Raw genomic sequence first — 13,173 nt, forward strand, 5'->3', positions numbered from 1 at the left:
AAAAATAAATTATACTTATTTTATTTTATCTCAGTTTAGTTTAGTTTAGTTTGCTTTATCCTTACTTATCTTTATTTTACTTTATCTTCCCTTATTTTTCTTTTTTAAATTGGTTTTGCTTTTATTTCATTTTTACTTTTTAAATTTACTTTCATTCTATTTATATAATTAATTTTTGCTTTAATTTTTATTTTATTTCTTAACTTACGCATTTATTATTTTATTACATTTCAATAAATTATTTCACGTTGATCTCATTTCATTCTATTATGTTTTATTTTAAAATATCTATTTTTATTTTTTATCATTTCATTTATTTTATTTTTTATTTTATGTCCTTTTTATCTTAGAACAATTTGTTACAATTCTATTATACACTTCATTTTTATTTTATTTTTTATTATTCTATTATGTGTCACTCCATTTTATTTATTTATTATTTCGTTCACACTTTGATTTCTTATTGTCTACGATTTTCATTTATTTTCCTTTATTTTAAAATCTTAATGATTTCATTTTATTATTTATCTTATTTTATTTTCGAGCCCGGGCCGGTCCTGCCGTGCCACAGGCCGGGATAAAGCCGGATGAGCAGAACCACCTCGCCAAGGGGTGCCACGGGCAGGGGGCTCGTGGGACAGGGCCAGTGGAATTCGGTGAGATTGACCGAGATCGGGTGAGATTCACAAATCTATGGTGACATTTCATGACATTCACCAAGATTCGGTGAGATTTGGTGACATTCGGGGACATTTATTGAGATTTGTCGAGATTTGATGAGACTTGGTGAGATTCACCCATATCTGTTGAGATTCACCCATATTTGGTGAGATTCACCAATATTTGGTGAGATTCACCCATATTTGTTGAGATTCACCCATATTTGTTGAGATTCACCCATATTTGTTGAGATTCACCCATATTTGTTGAGATTCACCCATATTTGGTGAGATTCACCCATATTTGGTGAGATACACCCATATTTGGTGAGATTCACCAATATTTGGTGAGATTCACCCATATTTGGTGAGATTCACCCATATTTGGTGAGATTCACCCATATTTGGTGAGATTCACCCATATTTGGTGAGATTCACCCATATCTGTTGAGATCTGGTGAGATTTCCTGAGATTTGGTGAGATTGGCTGAGACTTGGTGAGGTTCACCGACGATACTCGGTGAGATCTGGTGAGATTCACCAATATTTGGTGAGATTTGGTGACACTCAGGGACATTTATTGAGATTTGTCGAGACTTGATGAGACTTGGTGAGATTCACCCATATTTGTTGAGATCTGGTGAGATTTCCTGAAGTTTGGTGAGACTGAGCGAGACCTGGTGAGGTTCACCGACGATACTCAGTGAGATCTGGTGAGATTCACCAATATTTGGTGAGATTTGGTGCCATTCGGTGAGATTTACTGAGATCTGGCAAAATTTGCCCAAGCCTAAGCTGCGAGGAGGCATCTGCTGAGCGATGGGTGGGCAATGGATCCGGAGGGGATCCCAGTACCCCCGGGATCCACCGCGGTCCAGACCTTTCCCCACAGCTCCCAGGCCATGCTCCAACGTCACCGTGTCCGTCCGGCTCTCGCGGCACCTCCGATCCCCCCAAGCCCTGCCGAGGTGCCAGACCCGGCCCTCGGCACCGCAGGGACCAGGGGAACGTGCCAGACCTGTTCTGCCGACCTGTCCCGCCCTCTGCAAACCCCAAATTCCAGGTGGGGGACACGCCACCGCTTCCCGAGGTTCCCCCAGCATGACGCTGCGTCATCCGCGGGGATTCGGGAGGTTGGGGAGGAGCCGTGGGGCAGCTCAGCGGCACCAAAATTGGGGTCACCCACATTTGGGTTTGTTCTCATTTTCCAAAGCTCCATTTTGTGGTTTAAATATTTTTGTCTCATTAAATATTTCGGTGCCTCATTAAATATTTTTACGTCTCATTCCCTGATCCAGGTTTTTAAGGGAAGGAGTTGTGACGCCTGGTGGGGACAGGGACAGCCACCCCAGTGCAGTCCCAGAGGGGTGCTCAGGGGGAAGATGTCACCAGGACCATGTGTAGGGCCAGGGCTTGCCCCCAGAGCTGTCCCACACCAGGGACGGGCTCTGCTACTGGGCAGAGGGGACCCCAAAGGTCTGGGACCCCCCTAAGCATCCAGCTGCACACCAGGATCATAAAATCATGGAATGCTTTGGGCTGGGAGGGACACTGGAGCCCATCCAGTCCCACCTGCCATGGGCAGGGACACCTTCCACCAGCCCAGGTCGCTCCAAGCCCCATCCAACCTGGCCTTGGACACTTCCAGGGATCCAGGGGCAGCCACAGCTTCTCTGGGTGACCTGTTTGGGATGAAACCCAAGTGCTGCCAGAGCTCCCAGGCCCACGCTGGCAACACCTTCCTGCCCGCGGCTGGGAAAGGTGAGAGGACCTTGGGAAGGGGCAGCCGAGGCTCTGGCTGCCGGGAGGAGCAGGACCAGCCCAACAGTACCATCTCCTGGCCGCGGGCAGGGCTGCGGGGGGGGACGGAGCTGCCAGAGCCGGCTCTGGAACGGGGCCTCTGCGCTGGGAAGGACGGGGCTCGTGGCCCCCTTTGCACAGGGAGGTGTTCCATGAGGGATTTTGGGCTCTGCTGATTCCCACGGGCACAGAACCGAGCTGGAAAGAGAGCCAAGGCCGGATTTTGGGGCTGCTGGAGGTGTTTGGTGCAGGTTGGACGTGGCAGTCCTTGCACCAGTGACACCAGGAGGACGAGGCTGGGGGGAGGGGGTGTCCTGCCCACTCCTCATCCCAACCCCAGGCACAGGGATGTCTCCAGGGATTGGATCCAGACCACCCAAACCAGCTGTGGTCCCTTGGCTGGGGGGACTTCATGACTCTCCTCTGCTCTTCCCCTGGGTGCTGCACCTTGGGGTGATGGTTGTTGAGCTCCTGTGACCACAAAGAGCCTCCTGACCCCTCAGTACCTGGATGGGACCTGGATGGGACCTTTGGGAAGTGAGGACACCCCGGTGGGTGTCCCCTTCCCCTGGGGAGCTTCGCCGAGAGGTGAAAGCATCACAACTCAGGCGTTCCTGATGTCCCTTCAGCACCTGCAGCTTCTCTCTCCACTGAGCCTCCCCCGCCTCTGTCACCACCATGTCCTTGTCACCACCAAGTCCTCATACCCTCGTGTCTTCTCTCCTTTCAGCTCTTTTCTGGTGTTTGATACATGAAGGTTTATCCGACAACTCAAATTACCCCAAGGCTCTTCACTCCCTGCAATAAAAGTCCTTAAAAAACCCGTTCTAGAATCGACACATTCAAATAATCATCTTCAACATGTGCACAGGGCTACAGTTTTTACATTAAGGTTGATTTCAGTTTGGTTTTTTAATTAATTTCCATTCCCTGGAAAACACTCAGGCAGGACATTGTATCTTCTGGAGGGGTTTCCACAGAATTTGTAGGTGCACAAAGCAACAAACAAACTGTTTCTTGACTTTGGAGCTACCCAGGCAGCATTCCCTCATCCAAACAAGCATTCCCAGACCTAGACCATGCAGCCCAGGGTAAACCCAGGGTTATCAGATCCCTTGGAACCAGAGGATTAAGGTCCAGAAGCTTGAGGGTATTTGGACAGCTGACCCTACCTCACATCCCTCCAAGGAGCTGGACCTGAGATAAGGTGGGAACCCCCTCTCAAGGTTCTCCAGAGGGCATCATTCATCCTTTCTGCCTCCGTGGAGGATTCCTGAGGATTTCAGGACCTGCTCTGAAGTTGTGTGCCTGAAGTGAAGGTCAGTCCAAGGGTCTGTCATGATGGAAGGACCAAGATCTTAATTCCTTTGCCTCTGAGATGCTGAGATTAGAATTCTATTTTCAGTGCTGCTGAATTTCTCAGAGGCTGTAATGAGTTCCAGGTATAATTCCACTCTTCATTCCTTCCTGAATTGCACATTTTAATGTGCTAGGCCATGGGAAGGAGAAGAAACCAGGAACCAGCTTCTTCTGAAGGTAAATCAGTTATTACAGTATAAAATACAGGATTAGAGCAAGAAACTCCGTGTCTGGAGCCCTGGGACTTGGATTTTCCAGGCTGCGAAGGAGTTTGGAAAACAGAGGAAGATAAACATCATTCCCAACCAGAAATATTTTGGTAATGTCACATGGTAAATAGCTCATCAAGGGATTGATTATAGCAACTTGGTGTTTGCTTATCATCTGCAGCTTGAGCACATCCAGAGGGTTCCCAGGGGATGGGTTTGGAATCTGTGTAAGGAGGAAAACATGGGATAGAGAACGGGCAAAAACTGGGATGTGATGTGTGTGAAAGGGGTTCCTCAGCCTCCCTCTGGTACTCTGGGATGGGAAAACAAATGCTGTGGGTAGAATATGGAATATTTCTGTTTGTTTATTTGTTTCTAAGGAGTTTCTCCTCCCGCTTGGAGCAGCGAATCCACAGCTCCTGCTGAAAACAGGGGAGGGAGAGGAAGCAGGTGAGTTCTGTCAGGAGGTGTCTCACCCAGCTGTTGGAGGGCCAGGATTGGACCCTGCAAGGAATCATGGAATCATTCAGGTTGGAAAAGCCCCCTGGGATCAGAGTCCAACTGTTTCCCCAGCACTGCCAAGGCCACCACTGCCCCGTGTCCCCAAGTGCCACATCCACAGGGCTTTTAAATCCCTCCAGGGACAGGGATTCCACTTCCCTGGGCAGCCTGTGCCAGGGCTGGACAACCCTTTCCATGAAGAAATTTTTCCCAATATCCAAACTAAACCTCCCCTGGCACAGCTTGAGGCCTTTTCCTCTCCTCCTGTCCCTTGTTCCCTGGGAGCAGAGCCCGACCCCCCCCAAACTCCACCCTCCTGTCAGGGAGTTGGAGAGATCAAGAAGTTCCCCTCTGAGCCTCCTTTTCTCCAGAGGGTCCCAAAAGGGCTCTTCTTTCTCCAGCAGGAGGTCCACACACCAATTTCCAAATTAAATTCCTCCTTAAATTCCATCTCCTGCTTCCAACAAGAGACAAGACCCCCGAGCCCTGGGCAGGGCCTGTGACAATCTGCCACCCCACGGCCCTCTGTCCTTCCTGTGGTCAGAGCCATGGACATCATGAACAGGAACAGCCCTTTGCCACAAAAACTCGAGCCAGGCCTGGGCACTGATAAAAAAGCCCTGTCAGCTGGAGGGTCGATGCCACAGCGAGGGGACAGGGAGGTGACACATCCCAAGAGAAGAGCAGAGAAGAGCCATGGAGCCCCCCAGCCAAGGGGCCACAAGCACTCTGGCTGTTCTACCATCTCTGGAGCCCGAAAAATGGCAAATCCTGCCGTGGATCCTCCTGCCACGGTGGCCACCAGCTTCCACAGGAGGTGGGTTTTCACAGAATCACACAATGGTTGACGCTGGAAGGAAACTCTGGAGGGTGTCTGGTCCCTCCCCCTGCCCCAGCAGGTTGCCCAGGACCAGGCCTAGACAGGTTTTTTAATATCTCCAAGGATGGAGAGCACACAACCCCCCTGGGCTCCCTGTGCCAGCGCTCCATCACCAGTAAAAAGGTGTTTAGTGAAGTTCAGATGGAGCCTCCTGTGTTTCAGGAGGTGCCCACGGACTTTGGGCACTGCTGAGGAGAGCCTGGCTCCATCCTCCCTGCACCCAGCTGCATTCCCATCTCTCCCAGACATTCCTCATGGATGAGGGGCTCCAGTCTCTTCCCCATCCTTCGTGGTGCCTCTGTTGTACTTGAGACCCAAGAACATGGCACAGCCCTCCAGGAGTGGCCTCACCAGTGCTAAATTAGGGAAGGATCCCCTCTAAATCCTGCTGGCAGTACATCCTGCAGCCCAGGACCCCACTCACCCCCTTGGTACCAGGGGCCCACTGACAGCTCATGGTCAGCCCAGTGTCCAGGTTGTTCCTCTCCAGGGCTCCCACACACCCAGCTCTGCCCCAGCTGCCTCCTTAGGCTGAGGATGGAGCTCACACAGCAGGTCCTGGGCTCCTGCCAGCCCTGCTGGTACCAGAGTTGGCCCAGACATAGAGAGCCTGGAAGGGCCCAGGGCTCATCCTGGCTCCTGTGGGCTCAGGACACGACCCCAAACCCCCCTGATGACAAGGGAAGACTTCCAAGCGAGGGACACTCAGGGCTGCTGCCAAAGCCACCCCAGCCCCTGTGCCCAGGGCCAACATCACTGCTGGAGAAGAGAAGGGTGGGGAGAGCCCAGCACCAGCTCCCAAAGGGGGGGACAGCTTGGGCAGCTCTTTCTCACCCCTCCCAGTGATTTTGGGGGGGAAAAGGACCAGCACAGGGAGCACAGAGATCCTTGGTGCTTTATTGGTGACAGCTCAAGCCTGGGTGACCATGGAGAGACAGGAGCACGGGCTCCTTGCAGGGACAACTGTCCCCACACCAGCACAGGGACACCGTGGGACCCCAGAGCTCACCACAGGAGAAGGGGTCTGGGGTCTGGATCCACCACAGGCTGGAGGGGTCACCTTGTGAGCTGCTGGAGGGGGTACCACCTCCCTGCTCCTCTCTCCTCAGCTGCTCTAGGTGCTCCAGGAGGGGGTGACACAGCCTCGCTGTCACTGCTCCGTCTCCCCTGGGGCTGCAGTGCTCCTGCCATCCTCCTCCTCTTGCTCTGGTAGCAGCTCTGAGGAACCAGGACCCCGTGTGGGCAGAGCCCTGGAGGGTTGTTCCTCTTCTGGGCTGCAGCCCTGGCCTGTGGGAGAGGGGCAGAGGGAATGGTGAGGAGTCATCACCTCCCTCCTGTGCTGGAGGGATCAGCTCTGGATCCCAAGAGATCTGGGTCACACCCAGAGTGGGATCCACCCACTCCAAGGCTGCACCAGAGGGATGAGGATGGAAGGAACCTTGGGTCATGGAGCAGAAGTGGCACTGTGGGGACATGCCTGGGTGTTTAGTGGCACCAGGGCAGGTTGGAGCAAAAAGAGGCAGAAGCTGCCCGGGAGCCCAAGGTGGGGATGGCAGAGCAGAGAGAAGGGTTGATGGGTGTTTTGGGGCCATCACCTTCCTCATCCTGAGCCTCTGACACCTTCCTCTCCAGGCTCTGGGACAGCAGGGTCAGCCTGTTGAGGGCCAGCAGGGCTTTCCCTGTTTTCTGCAGGGAAGAGAAGGAGCACTGAGCCCCACCCAGAGCCACCCCCATCCCAACACCCCAATCATCCCCCCAGTACCTGCCACTTGCGCCGCGTCAGGAACTGCCTGATCCTGTCCTTGGACAGCGCCTTGGGGCTGCTGGGCTGGGGGTGCTGCAGCCAGGGGTGCAGCAGAGCCCCTGCACTGGGGAGCCGGTGGCTGGGACAGACGGGGTGGTCACGGGGGGGCTGCTCCACCATCAGACCCTCGGCTGCACAGAGCACCCCCCCACTTCAGCACCCCAAAACCCCCTCAGCACCCCAAACCCCTGCCCAACTCCACCCCTGGGTCCTACCGGGGGTCCTTCTGCAGCAGCTGGCTGATGAAGTCCTTGGCCTGGGGGGAGATCTCAGAGAAGGTCTCCTCCTCAAAGTCCCACCGGGCAGCTGTGACGTTGCTCAGCGTCTCCATGTCCGTGTCCCCCTGGAAGGGGGACTCCCCGCTCAGCCTGCAGAGGTGACCCCAGGACATCAGTGGCAGCTCGGCCTCCCCTCCAGCCCCAGCTGCCCGTTCCCAGGAGGCCACTCACAGGATGTAGCAGATGACACCAACACTCCACATGTCTGTGGAGAAGCTCACGGGCTCGAAGGCCACCACTTCTGGGGCCATGAACTCAGGGGTGCCGTGTAACACCTTCACGGGGGTGTCTGAAGCTGCAGAGGAGATGGAGAGGCACGTGTCTGTCTGGGACCTCCCCAGGACACACGTCCAGCTGGGACCCCCCTGGAGCAGCCCAGTGACATGCCAGTCCCCATCAGTGGATGAGCCCCCGTGCCCATGGAGCTGCCACCCTCGAGGACCCATCACAAGTCTTGGTGCTCTCTTAGAGCATTCCTGGGCACCTACAGCCACAGGGGTCTTGGGGGTCTCCACCTCAGCAGCAGGGCTGGGGACACGTGGGTTTCCCCAGAGCATCTTGTTGTCACCAGGAAGGGCCAGGTTTGGTGGCACCAAGGCAGGAGGACACCACACTCCTGGCTGATGTTCTGGGCCAAATCCTGTCCCCGTGACGGTGACAATCCCTGCCCCAGACCCCAGGACCCCCACCCTTGCCCACCCAGCTTCCGTGCCAGGCCGAAGTCGATGATCTTGACGCAGTGGCTGTCGGGGCTGACGCAGACGATGTTCTCGGGTTTGAGGTCGAGGTGGACGATGGCCCGGCCGTGCATGAACTGCAGTCCCTCCAGGATCTGCCTCACGTACTGGGCACTGCTGGGCTCCGTGTGCTCGAAGTCGTCATCCACAATGCGCTCAAAGAGCTCCCCCCCTGCCACGCTGGGGACAACGAGGGGCTGGGACCCCACTGGGGGGGTCTGCCATGCCCAAGGAGGGGAAGCCCCACCACGGAACCCGGACCTGATGCTCTGGTTGCATCTCACCACCCTTATCTCCGGGGTCTGCAGGTTCCCCATCCATCCCACACCCCACAGCACAGGGACCCCTCCCCAGTGCCATGCTGGGCCCGACAAGGTGCTGGGGACCCCACTGGGATCTACCAGCCCTGAGGAGGGGCAGTCCCACCGGGGAACCCAGACTCAGCACACTGGGAGCACCTCACCAACCTTAACCCGGGGTCTGCAGGTTCCCCTTCCATCCTACATCCCACCCCAGCACCCCGCGGCACAAGGACCCCTCCCCACCGCCAGTGCTCCCCCCGGCAGAGCCGGGCAGTGTCCCCACCGCCCCACGCAGGACTCAGCCCCCCTCACTCACTACTCCATCACCATGACGAGCTCCGTGGGGCCCTGGAAGGCAGCGAGGCACTGCACCAGGCGGGGGTGCTGCAGCAGGTTCATCAGCTCCACCTCTGCCCGGGCCGCCGCCCTCTCCTTGCCCGTCCGTGTCCGGAAATACTTCCCAGCACGGATTTTGCCGGAGGCTTTTTCCCGCAGCCGGTACACCTTCCCGAACTTCCCCCTGGGACAGAGGGTGCGGGATGGAGGAGTCACCACCAGCGCCCTGCATCCCACCAGGGCTGTGGCTGTCCATGCCCAGGCCGTGGGAATGTGGGACCCCCCCACTTACTCTCCCAGCTTCTCCAGCTGCGTGTACACATCCGAGACCTTGTCCTGGGTGTTGATGACCACATCACGGTGTTCAAAGGTCTCCTCAGCTCCTGGGGGATGGAGCAGGGTGGGCCATGCAGGGCCCCCCGTACATTTCCCCCAGTGCTTATTTCTGTGCCCCCCCTGCTCCATCCAGGGCTGACCACCCTCCCCACGCAGTGCAGATGGGACTTGGTGGGGACGTGGGGACAGGGGCTGCTGCTACAGGAGCTCCTGGAGCAGCCCAGCACCCTGAAGGCCAGGTTTGGGGTAAAAGGTGCTTTCAGGATCGAAAATCCAACAGAAACAGCGCCGGGATGGGATGGAGGTTGGTGCTGATTTGAGGGAACAACAGAGAGTCACAACAGTGCTGGGTTCCTTTGTGCCTTCCCAGGGACAGAGGGCTCCACTGTACCTCCTGCCTGGGACATGGTGGTGTCACTGGCTCCTCACGGGGTGCTGGCACAGTCAGGATGGTGCTGGATGTGCCCCCAAGGCTCTGGCAGCCCCGTGCTGGGGCAAACAATGGCCACGTCTCCACTCCAGCTGCTCCCCGGATCCCTGCACCTTCTCCCTGTTATTGAGACCACCATCACCTCTCCACCTGCACCCACACTCCCCATCCCACTCAAGAGGTCCATCTGGATAGACCCAAAGGGACCAAACCAAATTTTAAAGCCAGGTCACTTCTTAGATGGGGACAACCCCCTTTCCAGGAGTTCCTCAGGCTCTGAGCTGATGTTTTTCCCATGCCCTGTCCTGCATCAGCCAGGAAATCCCCAGGAAAACTGCACTTGGAGGGCAAAGGACGCGTTTCCTTACATGTCCCCTCCACACTCCGTCCACGGGAAGGCTGGGAGGACAGGGCTGGGACACCCAAGGGTGCCAGGCAGCAGCACCCAAACCCCACCCCGAGAGCCACAGCACTGACCTGTCACCGTCCTGTCCCTCCTGTCCCAGGCCACCAGCAGGTTCTCGACCCTTCCTGGTCACTGAAGAGCCACCGGGGAGCTGGAGAGGGAGGGAAGTGGCAACACTGGGGGTCAAGGACAAGTGGGGCCACACATATGGGGCTGTCCTGGGGTAGAACCAAGGGCATCCCTCCCTCTCCAGTGCTGGGAACAGCCCCGGCTCCCCCCTCCCTTTCCTTCCCAGCAGAGCGTTTCCGGACTTGGGGGATAAACAACCACCAGCATCACCCTCCTCAAACCGTGTCCTGGACCCTGAACCACAGCCCCAAACCCCCCAACACTCCATTTGGCACCGTGCAGGGTCACAGATCTGCCACATGGGGAGTTCAGCCAGAGCAACCCCAGGGCGGGGGGTCTGCAGAGACTCAACACACCTCATTACAGGGCAGAGAGCTCAGCCTGCTCCACCCTCCCAACACAAATCCGCAGTTTGCAGTCTCTCAGGAGTTAAACCCAGTCCCAGCACTCCCCGCCCCCTTCCCACCCATGGGTGGGTTCCCGCAGAAGGGCTGAGCACCCACACCTGCCCCCCTAATTCCAGCTCCACCTGCAGCCAATATCCCAATGTCCCCACCCTGGGCTTCAGCTTCCCCAGGGGAGCTCAGCTCTGGGTTCAGGAAAGCCGGGATGAAGGTGAATGGGGAGTTACAAAACTCCTCCGGGCCTCCCAGCCCGGCGATTTGAAGGGAAAACCCGGGGTTTTCCAGCCTTTATCCCCCCAAAAAGCAGGGCTGTGTGGCCACACTGCCTCAGCTTCCCCTGCTATAAAACGGGAATAACGCCGTGATTTCCCCCAGGAGCTGAGTCCGGACCTGGGGATCACGACCCGAGATCGGCGGGGCAGCCCCGTGTCACCGCGGGGGGGTCACCCCGGGGTTACCTGCAGTCCGGAGCCGAGATTTGGGGCCGTGCCAGCGCCGCCAGACACGTCCCCGCCGCCGCTCCCGCGCCCGGCACAAAGTCCGCGGCCTCGGGCGGGGACTGGGGACAAACGGGCGGTGGCAGGGCCACCACGACCTCGCCGTGCCTTTGTCACCCTGCCCTTGCCCGCGGCGGGGCAGAGCCCGGGCCGGGGGTGCCGCGGGCAGGGGGCTCCCCGTGGGTGAGGGATGTGTGTGGATGCTCCCGGCTCGGCGCTCGGCTCGATCCCGCTGGGATATCGACTGGTCCTGGGGACAGGATAGGACACGGGGGTGGCCTGGCTGGGGACGGGCGGATGGAGCACGGCTGGATGCATCCCGCCCGCCCGGCCGGGCATGGATGGAGACCCGGCTGGTCTCTCTCCCGGGCAGGAGGAGGGTGGTGCTGGGCTGCTCCCGGCGCAGGGAAGGGCAGGATGCGGCCCAGGAAAGCGAAGGATCCCGGCAGCCACTTGATGTCAGTGTTGGCCTGACGCTGCTCCCGGTGACGGGCAGAAAAACGAGCAGAAAAAAGGCCGGGAGGGAACAAAGATTTGGGATCTGGGGGATCTGTGGCAGCGCCGGGATGTGCCGAGATGCAGTGCTTGGCTGGAGGGTGAATCCCTTGGGAGCCGCATCCGCGCTGGGTGGAGCATCACATCCACGGGGCATCAACAGCAGGAAAAGCTGGATGCTGGTCCAGGGATTAGGGAGTAGATCCATCCATCCTTTGGGATTTTCCAGCCTCATTACCGACAGCACTTCATTTAAGGGTCACCGACCCCCGCCCTGTCCCATGCCTTTGGTTTTGGATTCGGGAATGTGGCCCATCCAAAAATGCCCAGTGGTTCATTACCCGCCATGGACAGCCTCTCCTTATGCCTTATAAAATTAATTAATTAATTGATCATTAGCACTCCCATCCAGGCATCCATGTGTTGGATCATGTTGTCCCTCCTACCCCAGAGAAGCCCTGGCACGGCCGGGATGGGATTTCCGGGTCCCTCCCCCCATCCCAAACCTGCCCATGGGGTGCCCACAGGATCCCCCTGTTCACCCCGATGTCCCCCTGCACAGCCCCCCCACACACACTTTGGGCTGAGTCAGGGCCTTTTGTGCAGATTCTGCTGCCTCTGCTTTTTTGTAGGTCCTACAATAAATGGTGGCGCTGCAGGGCTGAGCTGCGGGTGATAATGTGGGGGGGAACAGGGTCACCTCACTGGGTCCTGGGTCTGACACAGAGGACTTGGGGGGCACAGGGGACATGGGGACAGATGGGGTACTCAGAGGGTTTGGGAGGACCAGGGAAACGCTGAGGGCACAAAGGGGACACAGGGACAGGGGGGACATGGGAGCCACAGGGCCCACAGAGGTCATGGGGGACACGGGCGTGGGGGGACAGGGGACATTGGAGGAACGTGGGAGGACACAGAGGACGTGGGGGGACACCAGTGACATGGGGACACCAGGGATGGGGACACCAGGGATGGGGACACGTGGCAGCCACAGGGAGGGTCTGGGGACACCGGGGGGGGCACAGAGACACAGGAGAGGGACATGGAAATGGGGCAGGGACACCCAGGGGCCAGGAGGGGACACGTGGGAGTTTGGGGGCGGGGCCAGGAGGGGGGACGATTGTGGGCGGGGCCGGCTGCGCACGGGCTAGGGGCGGGGCCAGGCCAGGGGGAGGGGCCTTTCGGAGCGGGGCTTCCGGGTTGGGCGGGGCCGGGCCATTGCGAAACGCGGTGGGCGTGGCCACGCCCTTGTTGGGTGTGGTGGGAGGGGCCATGTCAGGGTGTGGGCGGAGACAGAGCCTTATATGGTGCGGTGGGCGTGGCCAGGCGGGGAGCACGTGTCGCCCAGCAGCGCTGGGCGCGGGGGGAGCGGCGGGGGACGGGGGGCACCGGGAGCTGGATGCTGGGAACACTGGAAGCGCTGGGAAATGGCAGCTGGGAGCGCTGGGGGATGGGTGCTGGGAGCTGGTGTAGGGCACTGGGAGCTGGCACTGGGGGTGCCAGACCCCGCTGGGCTCCCTTCACCCCACTCCTGCCCCGGCTTTGGACAGGGCTTTGCTTGAGCTCAGGCTGGTCCCAACAAGGGGGATGCTCCCTGTCCCATCCAGCCCA

The 13,173-nt window shown here is 57.7% G+C and overlaps 1 protein-coding gene across 1 annotated transcript; it reads right to left on the bottom strand.

Annotated features, from left to right (window-relative positions):
- Positions 1-6,245: 6,245 nt before the first annotated feature.
- On the bottom strand, positions 6,246-11,100 carry LOC108509108 (myosin light chain kinase, smooth muscle-like). The gene is made up of 11 exons (XM_017838368.1): positions 11,029-11,100; positions 10,109-10,188; positions 9,593-9,751; positions 9,158-9,248; positions 8,846-9,049; positions 8,190-8,407; positions 7,662-7,785; positions 7,428-7,580; positions 7,171-7,291; positions 7,004-7,094; positions 6,246-6,695 (listed from the first exon to the last, which is right to left on the bottom strand). Exons 3-11 carry the CDS (start codon positions 9,606-9,608, stop codon positions 6,559-6,561), a joined length of 1,155 nt encoding a protein of 384 aa, XP_017693857.1. The 5' UTR covers positions 9,609-9,751; positions 10,109-10,188; positions 11,029-11,100; the 3' UTR covers positions 6,246-6,558.
- Between the last annotated feature and the right edge of the window lie 2,073 nt (positions 11,101-13,173).

Source organism: Lepidothrix coronata, unplaced genomic scaffold (genome assembly GCF_001604755.1).
Source record: "Lepidothrix coronata isolate B3197 unplaced genomic scaffold, Lepidothrix_coronata-1.0 Scaffold335, whole genome shotgun sequence".
NCBI lineage: Eukaryota > Metazoa > Chordata > Aves > Passeriformes > Pipridae > Lepidothrix > Lepidothrix coronata.

Excerpts from the sequence above, each read along its gene's own strand:
- LOC108509108 (XM_017838368.1), bottom strand. Across the intron at positions 9,050-9,157 it reads CAGCTGGAGAAGCTGGGAGA|GGGGAAGTTCGGGAAGGTGT; the intron begins GTAAGTGGGGGG and ends CCTCTGTCCCAG. Across the intron at positions 7,292-7,427 it reads CTGCTGCAGAAGGACCCCCG|CCACCGGCTCCCCAGTGCAG; the intron begins GTAGGACCCAGG and ends CGTCTGTCCCAG.